Here is a 21,942-nt window from a genome sequence, read left to right as displayed (position 1 = left end):
TGGGAGGCTTAAATATTTTTTCTGAAGCAAATTCTGTTTGTGGCATGATTGTCAGAATTCCTGCCCAATTTTAACTCCAGGGTGTTGTAAAGGGCTCAGGACCTTTGAAAGTCAGTCTCTATATTCTGTAAGGGACCATCCATTGCCCAGGCTGTACTTCAACCCTTCTTGCTGAAATTCTAGAAGTTTCCACTTCTCTCTAGAGGCTCCACAGGAGCCCATTTGATCCTGGAGTTTCCTGAGGGAGATGAGAGACCATTCCCTAGTGGGCATGTTTTAGCAGCCTTTAAGTCTCCTGCCTCTCTGTTTTCAGCTCATTTCCATTTTAACACCCTAGATCCATCAGTGTGTTTTGCCACATTCCCCCACAAAGGGTCATGCTGGCTCTCATGGCTGCAGGAGCCACAGAAAGTTCTTCAGTCTGCTCAGTGACTGAATGCATAGGCTAGAGGAAAAGAGCCACATTTATACCTACCAATGACAACTGTCCAAATTTAAAACACATAAATAAAGATGTGAAGAAAAGTACACTTGCTACAAAGTCCCATAATCCCAAAGAATCTGAGCTAAAATAAACTAGTACTGTGCACCTTTTATTGGAGTAGTGAGTAGCACATAAAGTTTTGCCTTGTTTGCAGTGTACTCCCATGGTCTTCTCTTTAACAGCAGGCATCTAACTTTTCCTGCTAGGTACCTCCTTGAAAATCAAGTTTATGTCTTTTCATAGACTAGTTGTTTAAAAAGAAAGAAAAAAAAAGAAAATAAAAAGTTTTGGAACTTACCTTTGTGGTCTGGCAGCGTGATGTGAAGGTAACTTTTGCAAAAGGGTCTGAAAGTCCTGTGCTGTCAGCAGCAATGAGCCCCCTGGCCTGGTACATGTGGGCTCTCAGCTGGAAGAGGTGTGAGGCTGCATCATGGCAGAGAAAACAGAACATCAGCTCCATGGAAACTGTGCAGCACATGGGCAAGGGGAAATGATTCACCAGCTGCCTCCAACCAGGATCTGACAAGGGGAATTGTTGCTAGTGCTGTCTCACTAAAGAAACACCTGAGGCACTCAGGAGTTGTGCAAGACATCTGAATACACTTAAAATCAAGTATGTAGGTCTCTCCTGCAGGGCTATTATATGCCAATTGGTGTCTCTCATCACTACTTTTATATTCTATGCATTATCAGGAAAACTGAGGGATGATTTCTCTACAAGGAGACAGATCCATGGGACAGGGAGCAGAAACTGCACGTGAAAAAGTTCTTTTTTTTCCCTGATATCTACAAGGTTTCAGTGGCAGAACTGATGACTTGGCAATGGAGCTAGCCTTTTCTGATGAGAAAAAGCAAAGCCATTATCATCTTGGAACAGTTACTTTATAGAGGGGTCGTGCCACACTGAATTGGAGCTATTGAGGCCATTTCTCTTGCTAACAAGGAGAAGAAAGAGTGCCTTACTTTTATACAGCAGGCAGGCAGCTGAGGGCAGCACGCTGTGCCCTGAGCTGGTGTTAGATGGCAATTCAATCTCATATCCTACAGGCAAATTCTCCATGGCACTGTGGGCACAGCTGGTAGGTCCAAGCCACAGGTAGATGTCCACCTTTGCCTGCACAGTCCAGCCCAGAGGGCGCTTGCCTGGGAGCTGAAATAAAAATCCATTATCACCAACAAGCTCAAGGGAGATGACTGAGTGCTGTGTCTTACCAAGCCAGAGTAAAATAAAGAAGGGTCAGAGCTGATATACTGATAAATGGCATTTCTTCAGCTAGTCGCCCTGAAACTCATTTAGCACAAGAAACTTCTGTGATTCTTAGGGAAGAAATCAGTAGTTTACTCAACTGACAGTCTGTGTGAACTGCATACTGCCTAATATGCAGAGATTTGTGCAGGCTATCTTATAGCTGCACACATGTAAGTGTTATTTTTCCCTACTTTGCCCAGACTTCAGCCCACTTTCCATTTCATGCAGTTTTGTGGGTCTCCAGTAGTTAATCCCATGTATTACTAAAAATATTACTCTATTGGGAAGGTCAGAAAAGATTTCCACTATAAAATGTTACTAATCTTGACCTATTATCTGCTTTTTCTTCCTTCCCACTTCACCTAGATCTGCTAAATTCAGAGTTTGATATTGTCTGTTCCTAAGAAAGTCTTGATACAGAAGGGGCTGGATAGTTAAATGCAGATTACAAGTACCTATGGCAAGTATCTTGGGATTTTAGATGTTTTTATCTGCTCTTTAACTGTGCTTTTAATTGGAGTATTCTCCAAAGCCCAAGGTCAAAAACCACTAAAAAGTCATTATGTGAAGTTATTGTTGTCTGGAGGATATGGGATTTTTTCCTGACAGTCACAGTAACAATTACATTGTACAATATTCCACTGTAGGTACTACTGGTCACACTGCCCTTGTAGGAGTATATCCACTAGGGCTTTCCTTCATCATGAATAACCCCATAACAGTATTTTGGACATATATTGTGCATACTTCAACATGTTTCAAATAGTATAAATAATTCCTGTATTACCCCTGAATACATAGGTTTCCTCACTGAGTTGCTGAGTGCTGATCTCTCATCAGTCTCCTCCCAGACTTTCATGTGCTACATTCTGATGTTTCTGCCAGCAAAGAGGCTCTACATTTTCTATTTGTTTATGTATACAGCCATTGGTAAATAATGTTCTATACTTGCCATAACAAGCAGTGAGGGAATTAATTACTCATACATCAAAAGCCTGGCATTGATAGACTGCTTAAAGAATTACAAGCATTAATACAAGAAGCAAATATTAATAAATGGCAGATAAAAATCTGTACCAATTTTTACATTATGAAGATTAACCTGTAAAATACTATCCCTGGAAGAAATCTGAATACCAAATGCTCCTCAGGCATTACCTGTGTTTGCAGTGTGCCACAGACTTACTTTCAGGAAATGAGTTTTAATCTTCCCACAGTCCTTGCCTCTCTGCTCTTTCACTGGGGAGTAGAGTATGTTTTTTGCTGGGACTCTTGCATACGCAACTCTTTTGTTGTTGCTGATCATCCAGATGAACACATCAGGCACTGTATTCTGTGGCTGTTAAAGGAGGCATATTGAACTAAAACAGAATTCTTTCTGTGAGCCACCACCATCATATTTTTATTGAAACACTGTAAGAGCTGATGCCCTCATGGCTCCTGTGGAGTGGCAGATGTGCCCTTGAACTAAATGAGGCTGTCACTTGATGCTTTGCAGTCCACACTTCAATTTCTAATTACAGCTAAAGGTAAAGAGCTTTGTAGAGTGATTAAGGATCACCCACTTCATAAGTAATTTCAGGAGAAAGTAAAATTAAGGATCTGGGTATAGCTCTGTCCCAGGAAATAACCACAGACAACATAAGTAACTACCATGAAAATAACATTAATTTCATCTATACCAGCAAACCAAAAAGGACCAGGACCAAGCTCAAACATTGGCATATGATCATCTTTTCTGCTTGTGACATTGCTCAGTGAGACTGCCTTGCCCTATCCCACATAATGTTTCCCCAAGCAAAGCTTCAGTGTGGTTTGAAAAAAAGACCAACCAATGGTCTGTTCCCTAAAGGAACTGTAAGAAGGGTCACTCTATTTTAGGAAGAAAGAGAATTTGTGTTTAGGATACAAACCATGCCACTGTTCCGCTTGCTCTCTGAGCCAGGGAATAGCCATGGCCCTCTTTGGTTTGCTAACACAAGCAGCTCTCAGAGGCACAGCTTTCCAGTGGCTGGATTTTGGCCCAACCAAATTATTCTCAGGCTAAATAATACAGTCACCTTGAGCTCGTATCAATATAAATCCATACAGGTGTCCATACAGGTGGAGACACGAGTTCATATCAGAAAGCTGGCTTCTCCAAGCCACCAGGTATGGGATGACCTTATTTAAAAATTATATTTGTGGTGCATCCTTTCCATATCACACAACATTTCCTACCCTGGTTTGATAACAGCTCCATGTAATGCAAAAGATAACAAGGTCCAGATATCTGAAGAAGAGCTCTTTGGATAACCAAGCAAGAAGTTATTCTTCACATGGGATTGGGAAAAGCAAAGTCAAGTCCTGGATTTTATTTTTTTCTGAATTCTGTGTGGATTACCTCATCAACCAAGAATCGAATTTTATCTATAAAACTCTGAGTCTCACGAATCATTTCATCCAGTGGCATCTTCTTTTTCTGCTGCTGAATGATTCCCTTGGCATCACTGGACATTGCTTCCTGCAGTGAGGAAGGACAATAAATACTTTTCATCTGTTATCAAGTAGTTTGAACTGGAAGAGAAACAATCTTTGATTCAAGTTGAAAAGAGAAGATGGGAGACACTTTGTTCAATGTTTCTTTGTCACAACAGAAAATTATCAACTCTTTGGAGCTCGACAACATAAAAATTGAATGTTCCCCATTTTGTCTTTTTTTTGTCTCTACGCTGCATGTATGGAAGTCACAAAAAACATGTGATTGCCACCTGGAATTCCCAGGCCTTGATCCTGGCAGAAGGACAATCTTTTGTGTTACAAATAGTAAAAAAAGATAATAAATATTCAGATGAGCTTCATCTAGTTTGGTTTCTTCTCACTGATTCCCTGGAGGAGGTTACCAGGTCCAGGAATATCAAAGGCCAGATTTTACCAGTCTTGAAGTTCAGCACCACTATAGTAATTAGATGCCTGACAACAGTGTAAATTTGGTGCTTTTCCACTGAACTCAGCATCATTCCATTTTAAGATGTATAGATGAGAAAATAAATCTCATTATTATGATGCCTTATTGGTGTTTAAAACAACATCTTCTGATTAATTTTAGTGTATCTGACAACTCTTTATTAAGCACAGTACGATATATTAAAATAAATGCTCATGGATACTATATTCATATGAATTACAAAGCTTTCCCATATAGTGTAATCAAATAAAAAATAAAATGGAAAAAAAAAAAACAAAACAAGCAGTGTGCTTTCAGTAATCATCACTGCATCAATTCTTACAGGAAAAGAACTGCACATACCAGCTCTTGTTTGAACAGCATAAGCCTGTTTTTGTCCAAAGCAGTGTAGTTCAACCCTTTGGGCTTCCTTTCAGCAATGGCCATGAATGCCCTAGGACACAGGAATAACAGAGTTTTTAAATCTGGCTTTTTTTTAATGTGAGAATATGAATGTGCTAAAATATATTGGAATATTCTGTGCCTGCTGCAGTACCTGAACCAGAAGACAAAGATGATGAAAATGTTGCCTATAAGATTCAAGGAATAGAGTCCAAAACCTCTGCACTACACTTTCTAGAAATGGGTTGATAATACCTAGCAATAAGGGGTTATATCTATTTTGAGCCCAATAATGTAATTGATAAAAGCTCACTGGATCTATACCAATATGTGGCATCCTTTGTTTTTATATTAACCTTGGTTGTATTTTTCAGGGTGTATCTATCACACAATTTATTAAATCCTACTTATCACATATACTACATATTCTTTGAGTTCTGAAAGCGAAAATAATATGACAATGATTGGCAGTCATCTATTGTCAATACTGAATATGGAAAAGGACAATAAATATTTTCACTGTCTAAACAGAAACTGCAGTTTGGGAAGGTCTTTGCTTTTACAGCAAAATAAATAAAATATATATCTCAATAAGTTTACTATACTTTTTAAAAATTATTATCGGTTTCCTTGTCTAGTCTTGAATATGTAGCCAACATTAAATTTGATTTTCTGTATGCATCTAGTAAATGTTATTACCTGCTTTGATTGATAAAACCATTTAGGGTCTTCTTCATTTTCTCCTCAGCTGTAGTCTCTGAAACCTTGATCAAGTCCTTTACTTGCTCTAATGATTCTTCCTATGGAAACACATGAGAAAGCCATTATCACAGGAGGGCACTTTGTCATTCTGCCAGTGTTACAGTTCCATTTATGACTAGCAAGAATGAAGGGGGTGATTTTGTGGCCTGACAGAAAGAACCTTTGATATTTCACTGTACTTGAAGTGCAGAGAGAAAATATTCCAGCAGCATGATGTATTTTGACCTTTTCCCAGTCTTTCCAATTACTTGTCCAAGCTATTACTGCTTGGAGCAACTTTCTGTTCTTACTTCTTTGAGGAAGATCAATAATTTGGAAACATTATCCACTAAGTAGGAGAAAAAAAATTCTCGGTTCCATTTCTAATCCTGCTGCTCAACTTCAGCAAGTTGCAGGAGTTAACATCTTAAATTTCAGTGCTCACCTGAATCCATACAGAAGGTCCATCACAAAACCTACTGTTATCCATGAGGAATGGAATTGGTTCTTAAAAACTAAAATGAATATCTGGATTTTCAGCAAGACTGGTGGGTGTTTGGGTGCACAAACATTATCTTTCCATATATGTGTATTCAGATGTTTAATACGCAAATACCTGAATTCACAATGTTTGGCTATAAGTCACTGTCTTCTCCTGATAGAGCCTTGCATAAGTATGACTCCAGTGTTGTTGCTCATGAGATGGATAAATGGATAAATGAGGGAAGAATCTGAGTGCCCTACACTAAAATATTCAATATTAGGAGTCACTTAAAAAAACCCGAAACCAAAAACTTCTTTCTTGGAACTGTTGATATTCAACTTTAAACAAAGGTAGAAAAAACCCCATAATTATGGGAAAACACTGTGATTAGGACATCAGAGTGACTGCCCATGAGATGATATGCCATTCTGTCTCTGTCAGTGTTTTAGAAAAACTAAGAGCAAATATTGTCCTTTAAGGAATGCCCAGCATAAATATATGGCAAGAAGACAATAGAGAAAGAGCCATAGGAGATAAAATTACTCTGTATCTCATAATTTATTTGTTTGAATGTTTTTACAAAGAATAAAATATTGCTGAGGAAAGAAGGAAGACCTGTGGCCAAAAAAAAATTAGTTGTGGTTGGGAATACTTGAGCAGTTCTAATAGTTCAAAGCGATTTGGGGGAAAGAAAAAGGAAAGGGTTTATATCAACTAATTTCACACAAAATTAACAGCAAGGAATGCAGCTGGGGGAAATTTTGAAGGTCTGATTTGGGAAGTGTGGGCTCTCACTGCTGTACTTTGCAGAAGACATGAGCCTGGGAGGATGGTCACCACTTACCAGGTGATCTGCCATTTTCTCAAGGGTGTTGGAAGAGTACAGCCGAAAGGTCTGGTTGCCCCAGTAGCTCTTTACACAGACACAGGGCTTCCTCTCATCATAGGGCAGGTACTGATAATTCCTGTGGAAACCAGGTAGGGAGCAGATCATGAAGGAGGCAGAGCAGTTCAAGGGTAGGCAGAGCAAATAAAAATTGTTTGGTGCTCTTAGAGCACAGAAACTGTAGACACAACAGGATGTGTTCTCATGTGCTAACAAGTAAATTCTGGAAAGAGTAAACACAAACATTGCTTATGCTACCTGTGAGATCCCTGAGGAGAAAAAGTTTTAAGACAATGGATCTAATTTCAGTACTTTCCAGGGTGGGAGAAAAGCCAGACAAAAAGGCATGAAGAAGCTCTGAAATACTATTAATGGTGGGAAACTACAAAGGGAAAAGGAACAAAGATTAATATCTGATCACATTTTCAAAAACAATGGTTCCACACACTGCACTTGGGAGAGCCATGGCAGCCAACACCACACTACTTCCACAAGATGCTCTTTTTCAGAGTTTGTGGAGAGTGACATTCCCTATCAGAAACAGATCTGCAAGGCCTGCTTAGTAAAAGTAATACCAAATTCATAATAACTCAGTGATAAAATGCATCCACTGCTCTCTCTTCTCACACTTTTGATCTTAAGTCCAAGTTGTCATATTGACTCTTCTCATAACTTTGCTTTCTTTGTGTGTTCATCTGCATGAGCAACTTGCATTGAAAAAAATGAGCAGGAGGCCAACATAACCAGAGTCTCTGGAGACCTGACACAAAGCTGATGTTTTGATTAGATCTGTCAAAGGTACTAGGTATCTGATAAGCACATTCTACTAGAGATTCATTAAACTTACCTGCTCAGCCACATTGCATTTAGCTATAGAGGTTTCCTCATTTTCTGTACCAAGAGTGGGACAGTGGAGACCTTTTCAATGTGTATGAACATTTGCAAACCACTTCATGTTCTTCTGGCCATGGCTTGACTGGCCTCAGATACTCTCAGGGATTTTAGATTGAACTGGCCACATGTGTTACATCACCAAGCCAAGACTGTGGAAACCAAATAACTTTTTTCTTTTGAGTGTGATATCAATGACTCCAAACTTCCACACATCCCTAAGAGGTTTATGTGTGATTTTCTTCCATTTAAAAATATTAATATCTTCCCATAACTACATTTTACTGCTCTATGTGATATCAAAAGAATTTTTCATTTACTTTCTCCCCAATAACCTACAACAAGGTCAGAATTACCCATTGAATTTGGTGCACAGCAGAGCTACACAAGCCTTGGGTGTCATTTGGTGCTTTGGGTGTTTTCAGAAGAGAGAAAATCAATTCAAAACCATCTCCCAGGGCCTGAACATCTTAACCTGAAATTCACAGAGCTTATGAACTGTTTCATTGGATTTACTAAGAAGAGAATATAGTCATGAAAAAATTGAAATGGAAAATTGAAATTTCATGTCTATTATTCTCACTATTACAATTTTGAATAATTGCTTTTTCAGTCTTAGCTTATCCTTAGTTTAAATTTTGACAAAAATGTGGAAAACCCCTGGGAGTTTTATGGTGTCTGCTTTAGAAGTCTTATTGTGTTGCCTGTTCCTTTAATTAGTTAGTGATTTTAATCTCCAAAATATACCCTTCTTTTTGTTTTCCATTGTTCATTTATGAATGCAAAGTGAGGTTTATCTAAACTACTGGATACCCCATTAAGTACTTATTGATACTAAAAATATCCAGTGGTGAGACCACCAAGATGCCATTATAAGACAGTGAAAAACTCATTAATTGGTATCTGTGGCTGACCAAACTGTTTTAAATAGCACAGGAGGGAATAAAAGATGCAGCATTCTACATAAATTTGAGGGAAAAGGATCTTTAATGAGAGAAAACTTTATTAATACTGGAGCAAGCCAAGAAGCAAAGAGCTGATTTGAAGGGTGATTCATTCCTTTACAGTGCTTCTTAAAATCTAAATTCTTGTTAAGGGAAAACTAAACAATCCCAGCTTCTCTCAGGGAAGATAATACCCAAATTTGCAGTTCTGTTAAAGAGGAAAGACAACTGTCTTTCTATCAAGCACTGAGTGTTTTCTCCTCTCTTTTTTTACTTGCTGCAAAACCAGATTTTTTTACCATGATATTTTCATTCTTGTTTTCTTTCATTAGCTCTTATTTTATCTAAGGGAGCCATTGATTGCAGAAAAGAATGAAAGTGCTTTTTAAATTTAGAGACATCAAGAAACCAAGAGATTTGGGTTGATATTTTCCTCCTGTTTCTTATAGCTGTAGACTGCTTGAACTTCTAAAGAAAGAAATACCATCTAGTCTTGGCAGTCACCAATACTGGGGATTGTTCTACCCACCAAAACAACAAATAAAATATTTCTTTTTATTAGCCCTTTTCAAATGAATTAAACCTTTACAATTCTGTTGATTAAAAAAGATTACTTAGGAGAACTGTTCTGCATGTTTTCATCCATTGCTCCATATCTTTCTCAATTACTATTTCCTCCTGCCTCTGTTACTACTCTCTATTTAAGTCTGGATCTGTAATTATTAGCTCTAGAAAGTGTTCTGGGAAGGTGACTTTGCCTTGACCAGATTTCAATATTTCACATGTGACATTGTGTTTCTGGAGCTGGACTCTGGCTGGGTGTTACTTGTGTTCACAGTGTGGGACTCTAAACCTATCCCTAAAAGGAATGGCACTGAAGAAATTGCATTTTGCTGTAGTGACACACAACAATTTCACAAAGGGTTCAAGAGCCCATGAGGGCCAAGATTAGATACATCAGAGCCTGTTCACTTCAGTGAAGACAAGAAAATTTACTGTTCTGCAAGGTGTAATTGAGGACCTGAAAGCCTCCCTTCACATAAACTCTTCAATGCTGCCAGGGTTCATCAGTGAGTCCCACAGGATTATAAAATATGAACCAGAGTCCTACATGATGAGGTTTTGAAACAGATCCTCACCTGTTCCCACCTGTGATCAGCGGCTTCTCGGGGGGTGTGGTAGATACCAGGGGTACTCCAAGGTCATGAGAAATGTCATCTTCCCCTTCCTGCAGAAGGCTTTCTTCTGCTTCTCCATTGTGTGTCTTCTTTTTCCCTCCAGCTCCTGCTGACACCCCATCAGCAGTACTTCCAAAGTTACCTAGAGATCCAGGGTACAGGAGGTGTCTAACTTGGAGGTGGTAAACAAGATTGAGGTTTTAAAAAAAGAAAATGGCCAGTCATACCAGGGGAATGACTTTGTCCCCTCCTGTTCATTTAGCTGTTATACCATACCACAGCTTATAAAGGTTGTGACAGGTCATGTTTGTCTCTGGAATGTCAGAGACATTCCTTACCTGTCCTGTGTGACATATATCTAGCATACCACACCACTCAGTGATGTGATCCTCTGACTGCTGGCCCCCAGGACCTTCAGCTTCTGCTAAAGAAATTCAGAAACCAAAACAATACTGCTGTAGATATTTCTATACTCCAGAGCCCTGACATGGGATTGATTCACAGAGAAAATGTACGTCTTCTTTACAACATATGGATGATCATTTCAAAGGTTGATGGCAGAAGTGATAAACTTTTTTTTGGACAAGTAAATTTTGCATATTAGGGCTGCAGAGTTAGCAATAATAACACTTTGAGGCCCCAGCTTCAAGCCTAATGCCAGACAACTCTGCTAATGATACAATCATCCTCCCTAAAAGGATTTTCCCTTAAAGGGCAATTATCAGCGCTGGGAAAGAGGCACATCCATCAAACTGATAATTACAGATTTGAAAAGAGACAGACAGAAAAGATTCCCTGAAGGAGAGGAAAGTGCTGAATCACTGGCATCCTGATCTGGATTTTTAGTTCAGCTTTTTGTGTAAATAATGCCAACTTGCCAAGTTTGGGTCCAAATTTCAGCTACACAAGTGGCTAATAGATGTTCCGGTCCAGAATTCAGAGCCTGATTAATTTAAAGTATGAATTCTGAAAATAATCATTATAATTTCTTGGCCAAGTATTTCAATGAGTTTCTTGTCATTCTCATCTCAGCTTCCTGCTAAGTTTCAGCAGGAATCAGTATCACTCACTGGTTCCCCTGTTTTTCACAGCACCTCTCTGACAGCTGAGCACTCATGGTCACAAGCACAAAGCCTGGGAATACCAGGGCTCACCTGGACCCTTGGTGGGGCTGGAACAGAGATAATCAAACCCCTGCCAGGGAAATGAGACCAGTTCAAGCTTCTCTCTTAAGAGAGAGTTCTGCATGGAAAGTATGCACTCCATGTTCATGAAAATGTCTCCATTTTCTCATTAGTCTGCTTCCAGGGATAATTTAGCTCCACAATGTGGAGCTCATGGACTATGGTCCTGCTTTCCCCTGGAAGAGGAAAGGACTCAACAGGAGGATTTAGGACAAAGTGGTGCCTGCAGCTTGAGTCTTGACTGTACATCACCCCCTGCCACACTCACAGACACACAGGTAACTCATGGGGTTGGCCAGGGATCATCCCCCACAAAGGGCTCCCTCACAGCCAGGGACTCATTGCAATGGACATCACACAATGAACTCTGCCTGAAGGAAATTATCTCCCAAGTGTTTGATCTCCCAAGTGATTAAGAGGGTAAATACTGGCTAAGTTGCTGTATATATTGAGGGAGAGGAATTTTATTAATGCAATGCATTTGGAAAGTAAGACAGATAGGCATCAGTATGCCCAGATTGACTGTTATCCAGAGAAATGATTTAAAGGGTTAAATCAAATGTAAGCTCTACTCTGAAGCTGATTCCTGAGCTCTGAGACACACCAGTCAGTAACACCTATCATCCCCTTGCTCCTGAGGCTCCCACTCTCCTTTGGATAAGACCTTAACACACTTACCAACAGAAACCTCAAAAGTTATTGGCTTGTCCCCAAACTTCCTATCAATCATTGTGGCTTCAAAAAATGTCCCAAAGAGAAGGAATTCCTCAAATTTCTCTTCATAGATCTATTAGAGAAGAAGGAGGAAAATGTTGGCATTTATTTTACCTTCTACTATTTTTTACAGCACAAAAGAAAAAATGCAATGGTCTTTTGTTAGATTTTAAAGCTCTGCTAGGTTCCATTTACACCTGCTGGAGTCTGTGCTTGTGCCTGGCACAGACTCTCAGTCAAGGAGGGCCAGCTAACCCTTCTGATGCTCTTGGGTCATTAACAAAACAAGCTATTAACCCCAAGCCAAGACTAAGCTCAAAGGAGATATACTTTATGGTTCGAGTTCTCCCCAGATTTACACCCCAGCTGTCACAATCTTCCCTTCCAAATCCTTCTCATTTCACAACACCTGCAAAGAGGTCCATTAGGCAAGATGATCACTAGCTCTTCTGCAATGTGAGTGAGCAATGAATATAACATCAGCTCTACATGAATATTTGTTTCCCTGACTTCTGCAAAGCAGAAACAGATTTCGACACAACCCATGACATCCTCATTTTGAAAAACCTCTGCTATACACAGCAAAAGATCAAGGGTCTTCAGTGAAAGGATTAGCAGCATCATATATCAAAGTCAACAGCTCAAACAGATTGAAGCTCCAGAGTAACTTCAGCTTTTCATACTTTTCCAGTATGAAACCCAGAGAAAAGGGTATCTAATAAAGCCAAGGCTCAGAGACTATGACACATGCATCTATCTCCCATTATAAAGAAAACAAATTTTAATATCTTCTTGCTGTTGGAATAGGTCAATAAAGTTGTGCTGTGGGGATGCATAATTTTCCTCTGCTGTCTCAGAGGCTCTATGAGACATTTTTCGCATTATTGGTAATGTCTCCAGTTCCTGCTTTTCCTTTCAGAGAGCTGTAATACATTTACTGTCTACTGTAGCACGAAGTACTGAGTGTCACAACCAAAAAAATATCAAGCATCACTGTATTATACTGTTCTTTTTAATACATTTTCAATTTGAAACTGAGAAACAGCAGCTGGAAATCAATCCTCGTTATTACTATTAATGTTTGTTGGTGGGTGTTACAGCAGGGTTTGTTTCTCTACCTGAGGGATTTAGCCAGGTCCAAGACCATAGTGTCTGAGCTACTCATAATAATGGATTTCTTGCATATAAAGGAAAATTTATATGGAAATAAATGTCTGAATATCCCCTCTATTAGTCTTTAGAGAAGAATTGAGGGACAGAGGTACTTTGCAACTATATGAGTAAATAAAGTAGCAGCAGAGCACAAATTCACACAACTTGCAATTACCCAGGGTAGCTCTCTGCTAGCACTCTCCTTGACCCACCCCAGCCAGCCCTCAGGCCAGAAACACCAAGGCACAGACCAGGGAAGTTCACTTCTCAAGGCTAGGCATCCAGACCAAAGAACAATTGCTCCTCTCCTATTTACTTGTAGAGATGAGTGGAAAGACCAAGAATCAGAACTCATAAAGGACATAAATATCTTAAGAAGTGAGTGGGAACTCCTACTACAAAAGAAAAAATTTTGATCAATGGCAAGAATCACAGAATCATCAAGGCTGGAAAAGACTTCTGAGATCAAGTCCAAATTTGACTGAACATGCCCACTAAACTGTATCACCAAACTCCACATCTATTCATTATCTGAACACTTCCTGCTATAGTGTCTCCATCACTTCCCTAGGGAACCTGTTTCAAAGCTTAACCACTAATGAAAAATGAAAACATTTTTCCCAATATCCAACCTGAACCTCCCCTGGCACAAGTCATGGCCATTTCCCCTTGTCCTGTTGCTAGCTGACCAGGAGATGAGGCCAACCCCTCTTGCCACAACCTCCTGTCAGTTAGTTGTAGATATAGTGAAGTGGGAGGAAAATTGTTGGGTTTTTTTTCCTATTTATTGGGTTAGAAAAAAGAGCTTGCATATGAAGCAAGTGCTGTTGCTCCCAGAGAGTGACATGGTGGAGCTGAGAATCAAAGCTCAAACACTAGCTCAGCTCCCAAGCCCACACACTCTGCCACAACTGCCCAACTTTCTTAAAACACTGTAAGGCAGATTTTCCCACGATGTAATCCCATACAACAGGTGGAATCAGGTAAACAATATCAGTTAATACTGGTTGAAACTGAGCACATAGTTTTCAGCTCTTAATCTAAAGGGATTATCAGCCTAACACTAACACCACATTGGCAATGCAGTATTAAAGGAAGAGACTAAATCAGGCAAGACTGTGTCTATTTCTCTGCATTTGCACAGGTTCTATGTCAATGATTCTGTATTGACTTCCATTGACAGCTATGGATTTTCTTGAATGAGTACAAGAAGTCAGGCTCTATAATTCCCAGCTGTCCACACTGGTTATCTGTCCATTAGTAGATGCTATGTCAGATAAATTTCTAGTAGGACTATGTGGATGCAAGTAGTGCAAAAGGGATAATATGACAGGAGATTAAGTTTTATGAAGACCAAATCCTACTCCAGAGTTTTTTGAGTTACAGGTACCCATTAATGCTCCATTTGTGCTGTATTACTGTGGGGAGGTCCTGAGACTGTGAAAGCACAGAGAAATTGTAGGGAGCACAAGAAGCAGTATTGTATAGTCTGACCCCAAATACACACACCAGTGCCATCCTTGCAGGTTTAGAGACACATGACAACCAATCTCCTGATATCATACTGACCTCTAAAGGTGCATCAAATGGCTCAACTTCCACTTCAGTTGAGTTCATCTTGTCTGAAGGAGAACCTGACTTTCGGTCTTCTCCTGCTTTGTCAGTTTTGTCTTTTCCTTTGAGTGCTTTGAAGTCTTTATCTTTGGATGACGATTTAACATTCTTGATAATGCTTGAAAACTTTGACTCACGGGCTCCTCCTGAAAGTATCTCCACGGCAATCTCAAGGAAGAGACGTCCCCTGAAGGAGACCCCTTCTCCAAAACCTTCATTAAGCTCCTGGTGGTCATCAATGAGGCTGTGGTTCCTGGGTGAGCCGTAGAGGTTGATCCAGGCAGGCCCAAAGGTAGGCAAAAACCCTGGAGATAAAGTACCTTTTGTGGCATTTTTGTTGGGTATTAGTGTGCTCTCCTAACTGTCTACTTCAATAAATCTTGCCTCTAGCACTCCAGAAACCAAATCTGGACCCAATTCTGAGCAGGTCTATTGCACCTCTTGAAAAAAGAGCTTGCTGCTGCAGACTAAAGACTGGGACATGACAGGAGAGGATGAAGGCCTTCTCCTTTAGGTCAAACTGTTTCAAGTCTGTGTCATTCCATTTATATAATTTTTTCCTTTATTTTCTGATTAAGGACTGAGATACACATTTGAATTGGCAGGTTTAAGGAGTTACTGTGCCTTCACTGAGCTGTGATAGCTGACCATGTTCCACGTGTAGGTCACACAAATAAACAAGGCTATACATCTAGACTCAAACATCAGTGAAAAGGCTCCAGATAGTGGGCCTCTCCTCAAATAGAAGATAACACATTAATCCATGGTGCCTTCATGGGCTGTGATAGCACCCAGCTGAGCCTTACCTAAACACTTTACTTCCATTGGGTAGACCAAAACCACAAACCTGCTCTGCCTTTAATTTTTTGTGATTTTCAGTTTGTGGCTTCATTGCTCAACAGAAACTCACATGAGCTATAAACTTAGATCTGCCATCCCCAATGGATTAGAATAGACTATTACTGCAGTCACAAAGATAGTTCCAAATTATGCAGCAGCCCTTTAAAAAGAACAATGTCAGACCCTCCCTGTGCTGAGCACAATGTAATATAATGTGAAATTAAGCAACAGAAGGTTGCCTCAGAACCAACACTTGAACTCTGGACATCCCTAAATTAGTATTAGCATGTGCCAAAATCCCATGCAAGTAGATTTTAGCTTAAAGATATATCCTGGAATAGACATTTTCCCCTTTACCTTTGTCACCATCTTGTTCATTTGATATTTTCTTCAAATCAATGAAGTGGGTGGCTAAGGCCACGTCATTCATGCTGCCTTCATCCCAGACCTGGATTTTGACTCTTCGACAGAGTGGAGGGAACATTTCTTTGAAGATAATCTGTTCGTGCCACACTGGATCTGCACAGTTCTTTTGTACTGTTGTCCGGCCCTGAAATGAAAGTCCAGCAAGTTTAATTCCAGAGGGGTCAGGCTCTGGAAAATGGCAATGAGTACAGCAGAAATTGCACTTAGCAGTATCTCTCTGGCCATTTTCAAAGCACAAATATCCAATCTTGAAAGTACTTTGGCTTTTCTATTACCTTGTCCATTTTGTCCTCCATATCTAATCAAAGACCACACTGGCTAAAGAATTCTCTCATGTACACAGCAGAGCCCAGAATAAAATCTAATTCTTCAGGATCACTATCCACAAAATGTGTCTGTAAAGCCAGACTTTGGCATTTCTGCTACAAACTGCACATATTCAAACATCTTTTGAAATATCTGGGTAGTGGTGATCCAGCACAGCTTTTCTCACAAATGACTACATTCATTACAGATGCCAGGCTGTGTGTACCAATGGGATTACCTTCAATGAGGCAATTTATCTAGAATAAAATATGATTATTGTGGTTCATGTTCTGGACATATGCCTGTCTGCAAGAGGGGTAGGTGTTGGAGCTATTCCTCCAAACCCAAGGAGATGGCAGGACTCTATCAGTCCGTGCAGTCACTGGCTGTGTCAGGACTTACACTTTCACATCAAGTGGAGAGAACTGAGTCAGAAAACTCACCAACCCTCTCTATAAAACCACATTATCCACACCAGTGTGCAAACTCACATCAGTGACCCGTTCTTATCTTCTTCAGGCCTCTATTGAGCCTGAAGGTGCTGCATGCTTCTGTTTGTTTTAACCCACAGGAGTACTTTGCAATTTGGATTCATGACAAAACATGCAACCAGCACCAAGAACCTCATTGTCATACCTGAAACATCAAAAAAGGACTAACTGGAGCTGTCCCTAAGGCTTCCTTGCACACAGAAAGCATTGCTGGCGTAGAACAGTTTCCATGTTGATCCTTGTCTTATTTACACCAATAAATAAGACAGGTTTCCTCACACAGTGTTTCATGGTGTACCCCAGGGGAACCAGGCCCTGGACCTCCTCTGCATGGCTCTTCCACTGTCAGCAGCCTCTCTGAACTGTAATCTGTCACACCATGTCTGATGCTGAAGTTGCCCTAGGAGCAATAAACCAGGCAACACTGCCAGTCTGCTGAAATGCTTACTCCACCCACAGGAAAGCTGAGAGGGTCCTGAATTTCAGCAGAGTAATTCAGAAATCAATACACAGCCCTAAAAACTTGATTGAACCACATTCACTGATTTCAGCTCTGCTTCCTTATTTCACTCATGGGAGACCAGAACACAGCACTTACCTAATACTGAGCTGGGTAAATCACTGTCTTGTAACTCAATGTTTTAGTAACAGTGCTGCAGAATTCTCTTTCCCCTCCTGCTGCCTGCCTCTAACCTACTGCTGTGAGGCTGATATTAGATCTGCTGGCCTTAAGTGTCTCCATGACTTCACTTCTGCATAATTTAAAAACTGAACATTTTCTGATTATCAAGATACATGTTTTGCCTAATTTATGTAACCATAAAGAAAATCAGCAAAATTACCTGCCTGTAGCACAGCTAATAAGAAAGAAGGCCTACTTTTGTGATCAAGAGGATCCCAATTACCATTTGACCTGCAAACATGACCACCACATAGGGATCCACAAGGTCCTTACTGTCGCCTATGAATGCTTTGGTGACATTGGCCATGATGCTGGAGTTCATCTTTGGAAGTCCTTCTGCTTTGTAAATTCTCACATAAAATCTGGCCCATGGTCTTTCAGATGGAAAGCCTTTGGGGATCAAGAGATTCCTGAAAGGAAAAGGGAAGCTGTTTTCTTAAAATTGAAACTTGGAAAATTAAGTGATATTTTTTCCAACAGAGCCTTGTGACCTTGGGCTAACATGTACCTGAGGAGACACAAAAAGGTGTTTGAATTTGCTTTTTCATATGAACAAAAAAAAAAAAAAAAAAAAAAAATTGCCTCAAGAAAATTATATGACATTACTCAGTAAACTTGTATATGTGATATAGAATTAGGTCCAGTCAGATAAGGCTCTCAGGACCTTGTTCAGTAAATTCTGAATATCTTCAAGAACAGAGATTCCCCACTCTATTTGGGCCCCTATTTAGTTTGACCATCTCCATGGTAAAAAAAGAAAAAAAAAATATCTGTTCTGACATTTTATTGTTCTTACCTGCCTCCAAAGCCTCTCACACTTCTACTGAAAAAAAACACTGAAAAGAGTCAGTCTCTGCCCTCTTTGTGCATGATGCTCCTTGGAGTGCTCTCCTTTAGGCTCAAAAAACCAATACCACTCCCATTCCCCATAGACCATATTCTCCAGACCTTCATCATCTTGGTGACTTTTCACAGACGTGGTCCAGGATCTCAGTGCTGACCAGAAATACTGCTTCAGTAAAATTTAAAGTATGCTTGTAGCATATTTACCACCTTGAACTTCTATAGTTTACAAGGAGGATGATAATGCACTTGAGTTTATCTGAGGATATGGAAATATCCATGCACTCACATCTGAGAGTGGAGAAGGAATAGGCTTTCCTCATATTTTTTTTTCTTCTTGCTTCACTGCTTTAAGAAATCATTCATTGGTTCCAGAGAATGAACATTCTGTCAGGGGTAATTTGGAACTTAGCCAACAGGACTTGGTCAATTCTATCAGCTGCAGAGAAGTGACCCTAATAAGCCCTCCAATTTAGATGAGAGGATTGTAAAAACTCTCTTTGGACAAGTGAGAACAGCCAGGTGTTATCCTGCAATGTTATCCTGCTATTAAGCCCAAGTTAACAAGGAAAAGAATTAAATGAGGGCAGAGACTTATTGTGGCACATAGTAAGGAAGGAAGCAGTAAAAGAAACAAACAAAACAAAACAAATTATTGCAGTACTTTTCAATCTGCTCCTCAGTATCAGCTGTTTTCTGTGTAGCTTGTATTGCATCACCTTTCCCTGTCACACTGAGGTCACACTTCAGGTACCCCTTGGCTCCTGTCCTGATGTCAGCAGGGTCTGTGAGAAGTGCCCACTTGTCACAAAACTGATGACCTGTAAGAAGGACAAGCTTAAACACTCAAATAGGGTCTATAAGAACATGCAAATATTTTCCTCTTCACTCCCAGAAAAGTACATCAAACATTTGTGCTGCCAGGAGGATTGTGCTGAAATGTACTTGTTAACCAGACACATCTAGAGGGTCCAAAATATTTGGTGGTCAAAAAGGCAAGCAAAGGATTGATCCAGAGCTTGTCAGAAACAAGCTCATTTTCATCAGTTTACTGAGATCAATGACTAAATACCAGTGGAAGCCTGGGTGAGATTTCAGCAGCTGAGTTAAGGCTGAGTCCTCATGAGGAAAGGCCACCTCTGATGAGAACTGTCTGAAGATCTCAGAACTCCAGCAGCAAAACTCTTGCTGGGTTTGTGCTGTGGCCACTTTAACCCTGGCAGACAGCTGGGAAAGGGAAGGAAGGTGGACAGCCACCAGAGGAAGAATTAGCCAGAAGTGTGTTCAGCTCCATCTTTCAAGGGGGAAAATGTACAAGAGAATTCACCCACAACAGCCCTTGCTGTAACCCTGTTTCAACAATCCCATCAAGAAAGGTCTTAAGATCTCATGTTAAGTCTTTGGACATCACCTTGGGTGGGTAAAGGAGTGGGAAGGAGAGATCACAGTGTACCAGGGTTATGAGCTCAAGATCACCCCCTCAGACACCCCCTTCCTGTTAGAAAGTGAGCAGGACAGAATTCAAGATAACACAGCCAGAGCATGTGCGTAGACTCTCATTTCAGATAGGCCATTCTTCTCCACTGACTCTTACAGGAACCCTGCAGACAGGGTGGCCTGAATGACTCTACACTCCTGCTATAACATCTGTTTGATGTGACATCTACAGCAAGTGGCCTAAATATGTTCTTTCCCAAAGACAAAGCAGAGACCGTGTCCTTGAGTAATTATGGAAGAGAAGAAGGCACATGTTTCATGTATGGTTGTAAAAAACACCAAAAGAGAGGTGGGTGATCTTTTTTAGCTTAAAATTTCAGAAAGTGCTGAACAACTCTGAGGATGACAATTCAAGTAGACCCATGGTCACCTCTTGGTCATCTTCTCTCTCCTATTATGATCTGCTTCTCTTGTCTTGTGATCTCCTTACCATTCCTGCCACTCTCCATCCTGGTCTCCCTCCCTCCACTCCTTCTACCCCAACACAGGTGGCAGAGCTTTGGATGCTCTGTAACAAATGAGTGCAGTTGGGTTTTGTAGAACATTCAGCTGCCCACTCTGACCACTTCAAGAAATGCCATCCTTGAAAAGTGCTACCCACAATGGGCAGATTGTCAAGGTGTTTTCAGTGTTGAACTTCCTTCCAACAGTTTGGCTGGTACTCTGCTATCCAAATAGGAAACAACTCCCCCAAAAGCTTTAAGTGAACTTCCTTCCAACAGTTTGGCTGGTACTCTGCTATCCAAATAGGAAACAACTCCCCTAAAAGCTTTAAGTTGCTGTAAACTACAACCATCTAAGTGGAAAAGCAGTACATCTCCCTCTCCTTCCCTGCCTCAAATCTCTCTGAACAAACAAAAAGGGCAGAAAATGCACCCACTCACCTGGCTGAATGTACACAGTCCCCAGATCCACTTTAAAGGAGCCTATCAACACACTCCCAATCAGTTTATTGTGCATAACCTGTTAGAAAAAAAAACTGGTTTAAGAATGGCACTATGTCTCTTCCCAGTCAGCCTAAGAAAAAGCATCCAAAAATCACATTTAGCTCATAGGCAATAAGCAGCAACATCCAGCACCACCCAAAATTGGGAGCACAGAGCCACAGCAGATACAGCAAATATTTGAAATATATTCTTTACCCAACATTGTGCCAATTTAGAAAATAATATAATTCCATCTGAGTGGAATCACATAGGTTCATTCCAGGTCCCTGGGATATAGAGAGCAGGAATTAGATCGATGTTCCTTGAGCAGGTACAGTTATATTACTCATCCTGGCAGCTCAAAGTAAAACATAATGAATATAAATACATGGGACATAACTGACTTCACACTAGGCTGCAGAAATCATATCATTTTCTGTGCAATAGCTGAATTGCCATAAAAACTGAGTACACTCAGAGGAGAAAGAATTGAAGTGTTTCTTGGAAACATTTGAATGCACATATAAACCAAGAGACTCTATTCTAATCTATCCCCCCACAATATTAATGAAATCAAAGAAGTTATATAGATGTAAATTAGATGGCAAGCAGGCACCAGTGAGTCTGTCTCTGTATTCTTCCTGCCAAGTGATGAATTTAATTTAATTCAAATTTAGTTAATAATTTCCAATTGCCATGATTCCCAGACCTATGTATTTCTGTCTTGTTTTCAAATGCTTGCATGTGGTTCAATTTACAGACAAAGCAGAGGCTTCTTCTAAGGGAAGATTTGCTCTAAAACTGCATTTTTCAAAAAATGTTCTCACCTGGTTTCAGAATAACTTAAAAGGTTGAAACCTATTCCTTGGTTGTGGAAAAACCTCTGAAAGAGGCTGAATTTTCTGGAACACCTTGTTCAAATTGCAAAGAAAAACTAAATTATTTCAAGTCCACAGAAGTTAAATCTAAATATTGGAAGTAAACAATCAAGCCTCTGACCACATTTCAGGAGTCTGGAGTACATCACATCCTCTCTTTGGACCTACACATTGTAGATAAAGATATTTCTCTTAGAATAGGAA

General features: G+C 40.1%; 1 protein-coding gene across 2 annotated transcripts in view; it reads right to left on the bottom strand.

Annotated features, from left to right (window-relative positions):
- FER1L6 (fer-1 like family member 6) overlaps positions 1-21,942 on the bottom strand; it is a 63,974-nt gene that overhangs the window by 29,091 nt on the left and 12,941 nt on the right. For both annotated transcript variants that reach the window (XM_079299770.1, XM_079299771.1), the window contains exons 7-20: positions 20,819-20,897; positions 19,102-19,258; positions 17,818-18,004; positions 16,047-16,239; positions 14,805-15,154; positions 12,048-12,156; positions 10,147-10,327; positions 7,131-7,251; positions 5,761-5,861; positions 5,023-5,113; positions 4,117-4,236; positions 2,920-3,072; positions 1,448-1,634; positions 783-907 (exon numbers count right to left, since the gene is read on the bottom strand). In XM_079299770.1, the coding sequence (XP_079155896.1) occupies positions 783-907; positions 1,448-1,634; positions 2,920-3,072; positions 4,117-4,236; positions 5,023-5,113; positions 5,761-5,861; positions 7,131-7,251; positions 10,147-10,327; positions 12,048-12,156; positions 14,805-15,154; positions 16,047-16,239; positions 17,818-18,004; positions 19,102-19,258; positions 20,819-20,897 (2,154 nt within the window). The remainder of the gene's footprint in view (positions 1-782; positions 908-1,447; positions 1,635-2,919; positions 3,073-4,116; positions 4,237-5,022; positions 5,114-5,760; positions 5,862-7,130; positions 7,252-10,146; positions 10,328-12,047; positions 12,157-14,804; positions 15,155-16,046; positions 16,240-17,817; positions 18,005-19,101; positions 19,259-20,818; positions 20,898-21,942) is intronic.

The sequence above is a fragment of the Erithacus rubecula genome (assembly GCF_903797595.1).
Source record: "Erithacus rubecula genome assembly, chromosome: 3".
In the NCBI taxonomy this organism is placed as follows: Eukaryota; Metazoa; Chordata; class Aves; order Passeriformes; family Muscicapidae; genus Erithacus; species Erithacus rubecula.
This window is presented reverse-complemented; position numbering and strand designations above follow the sequence as displayed.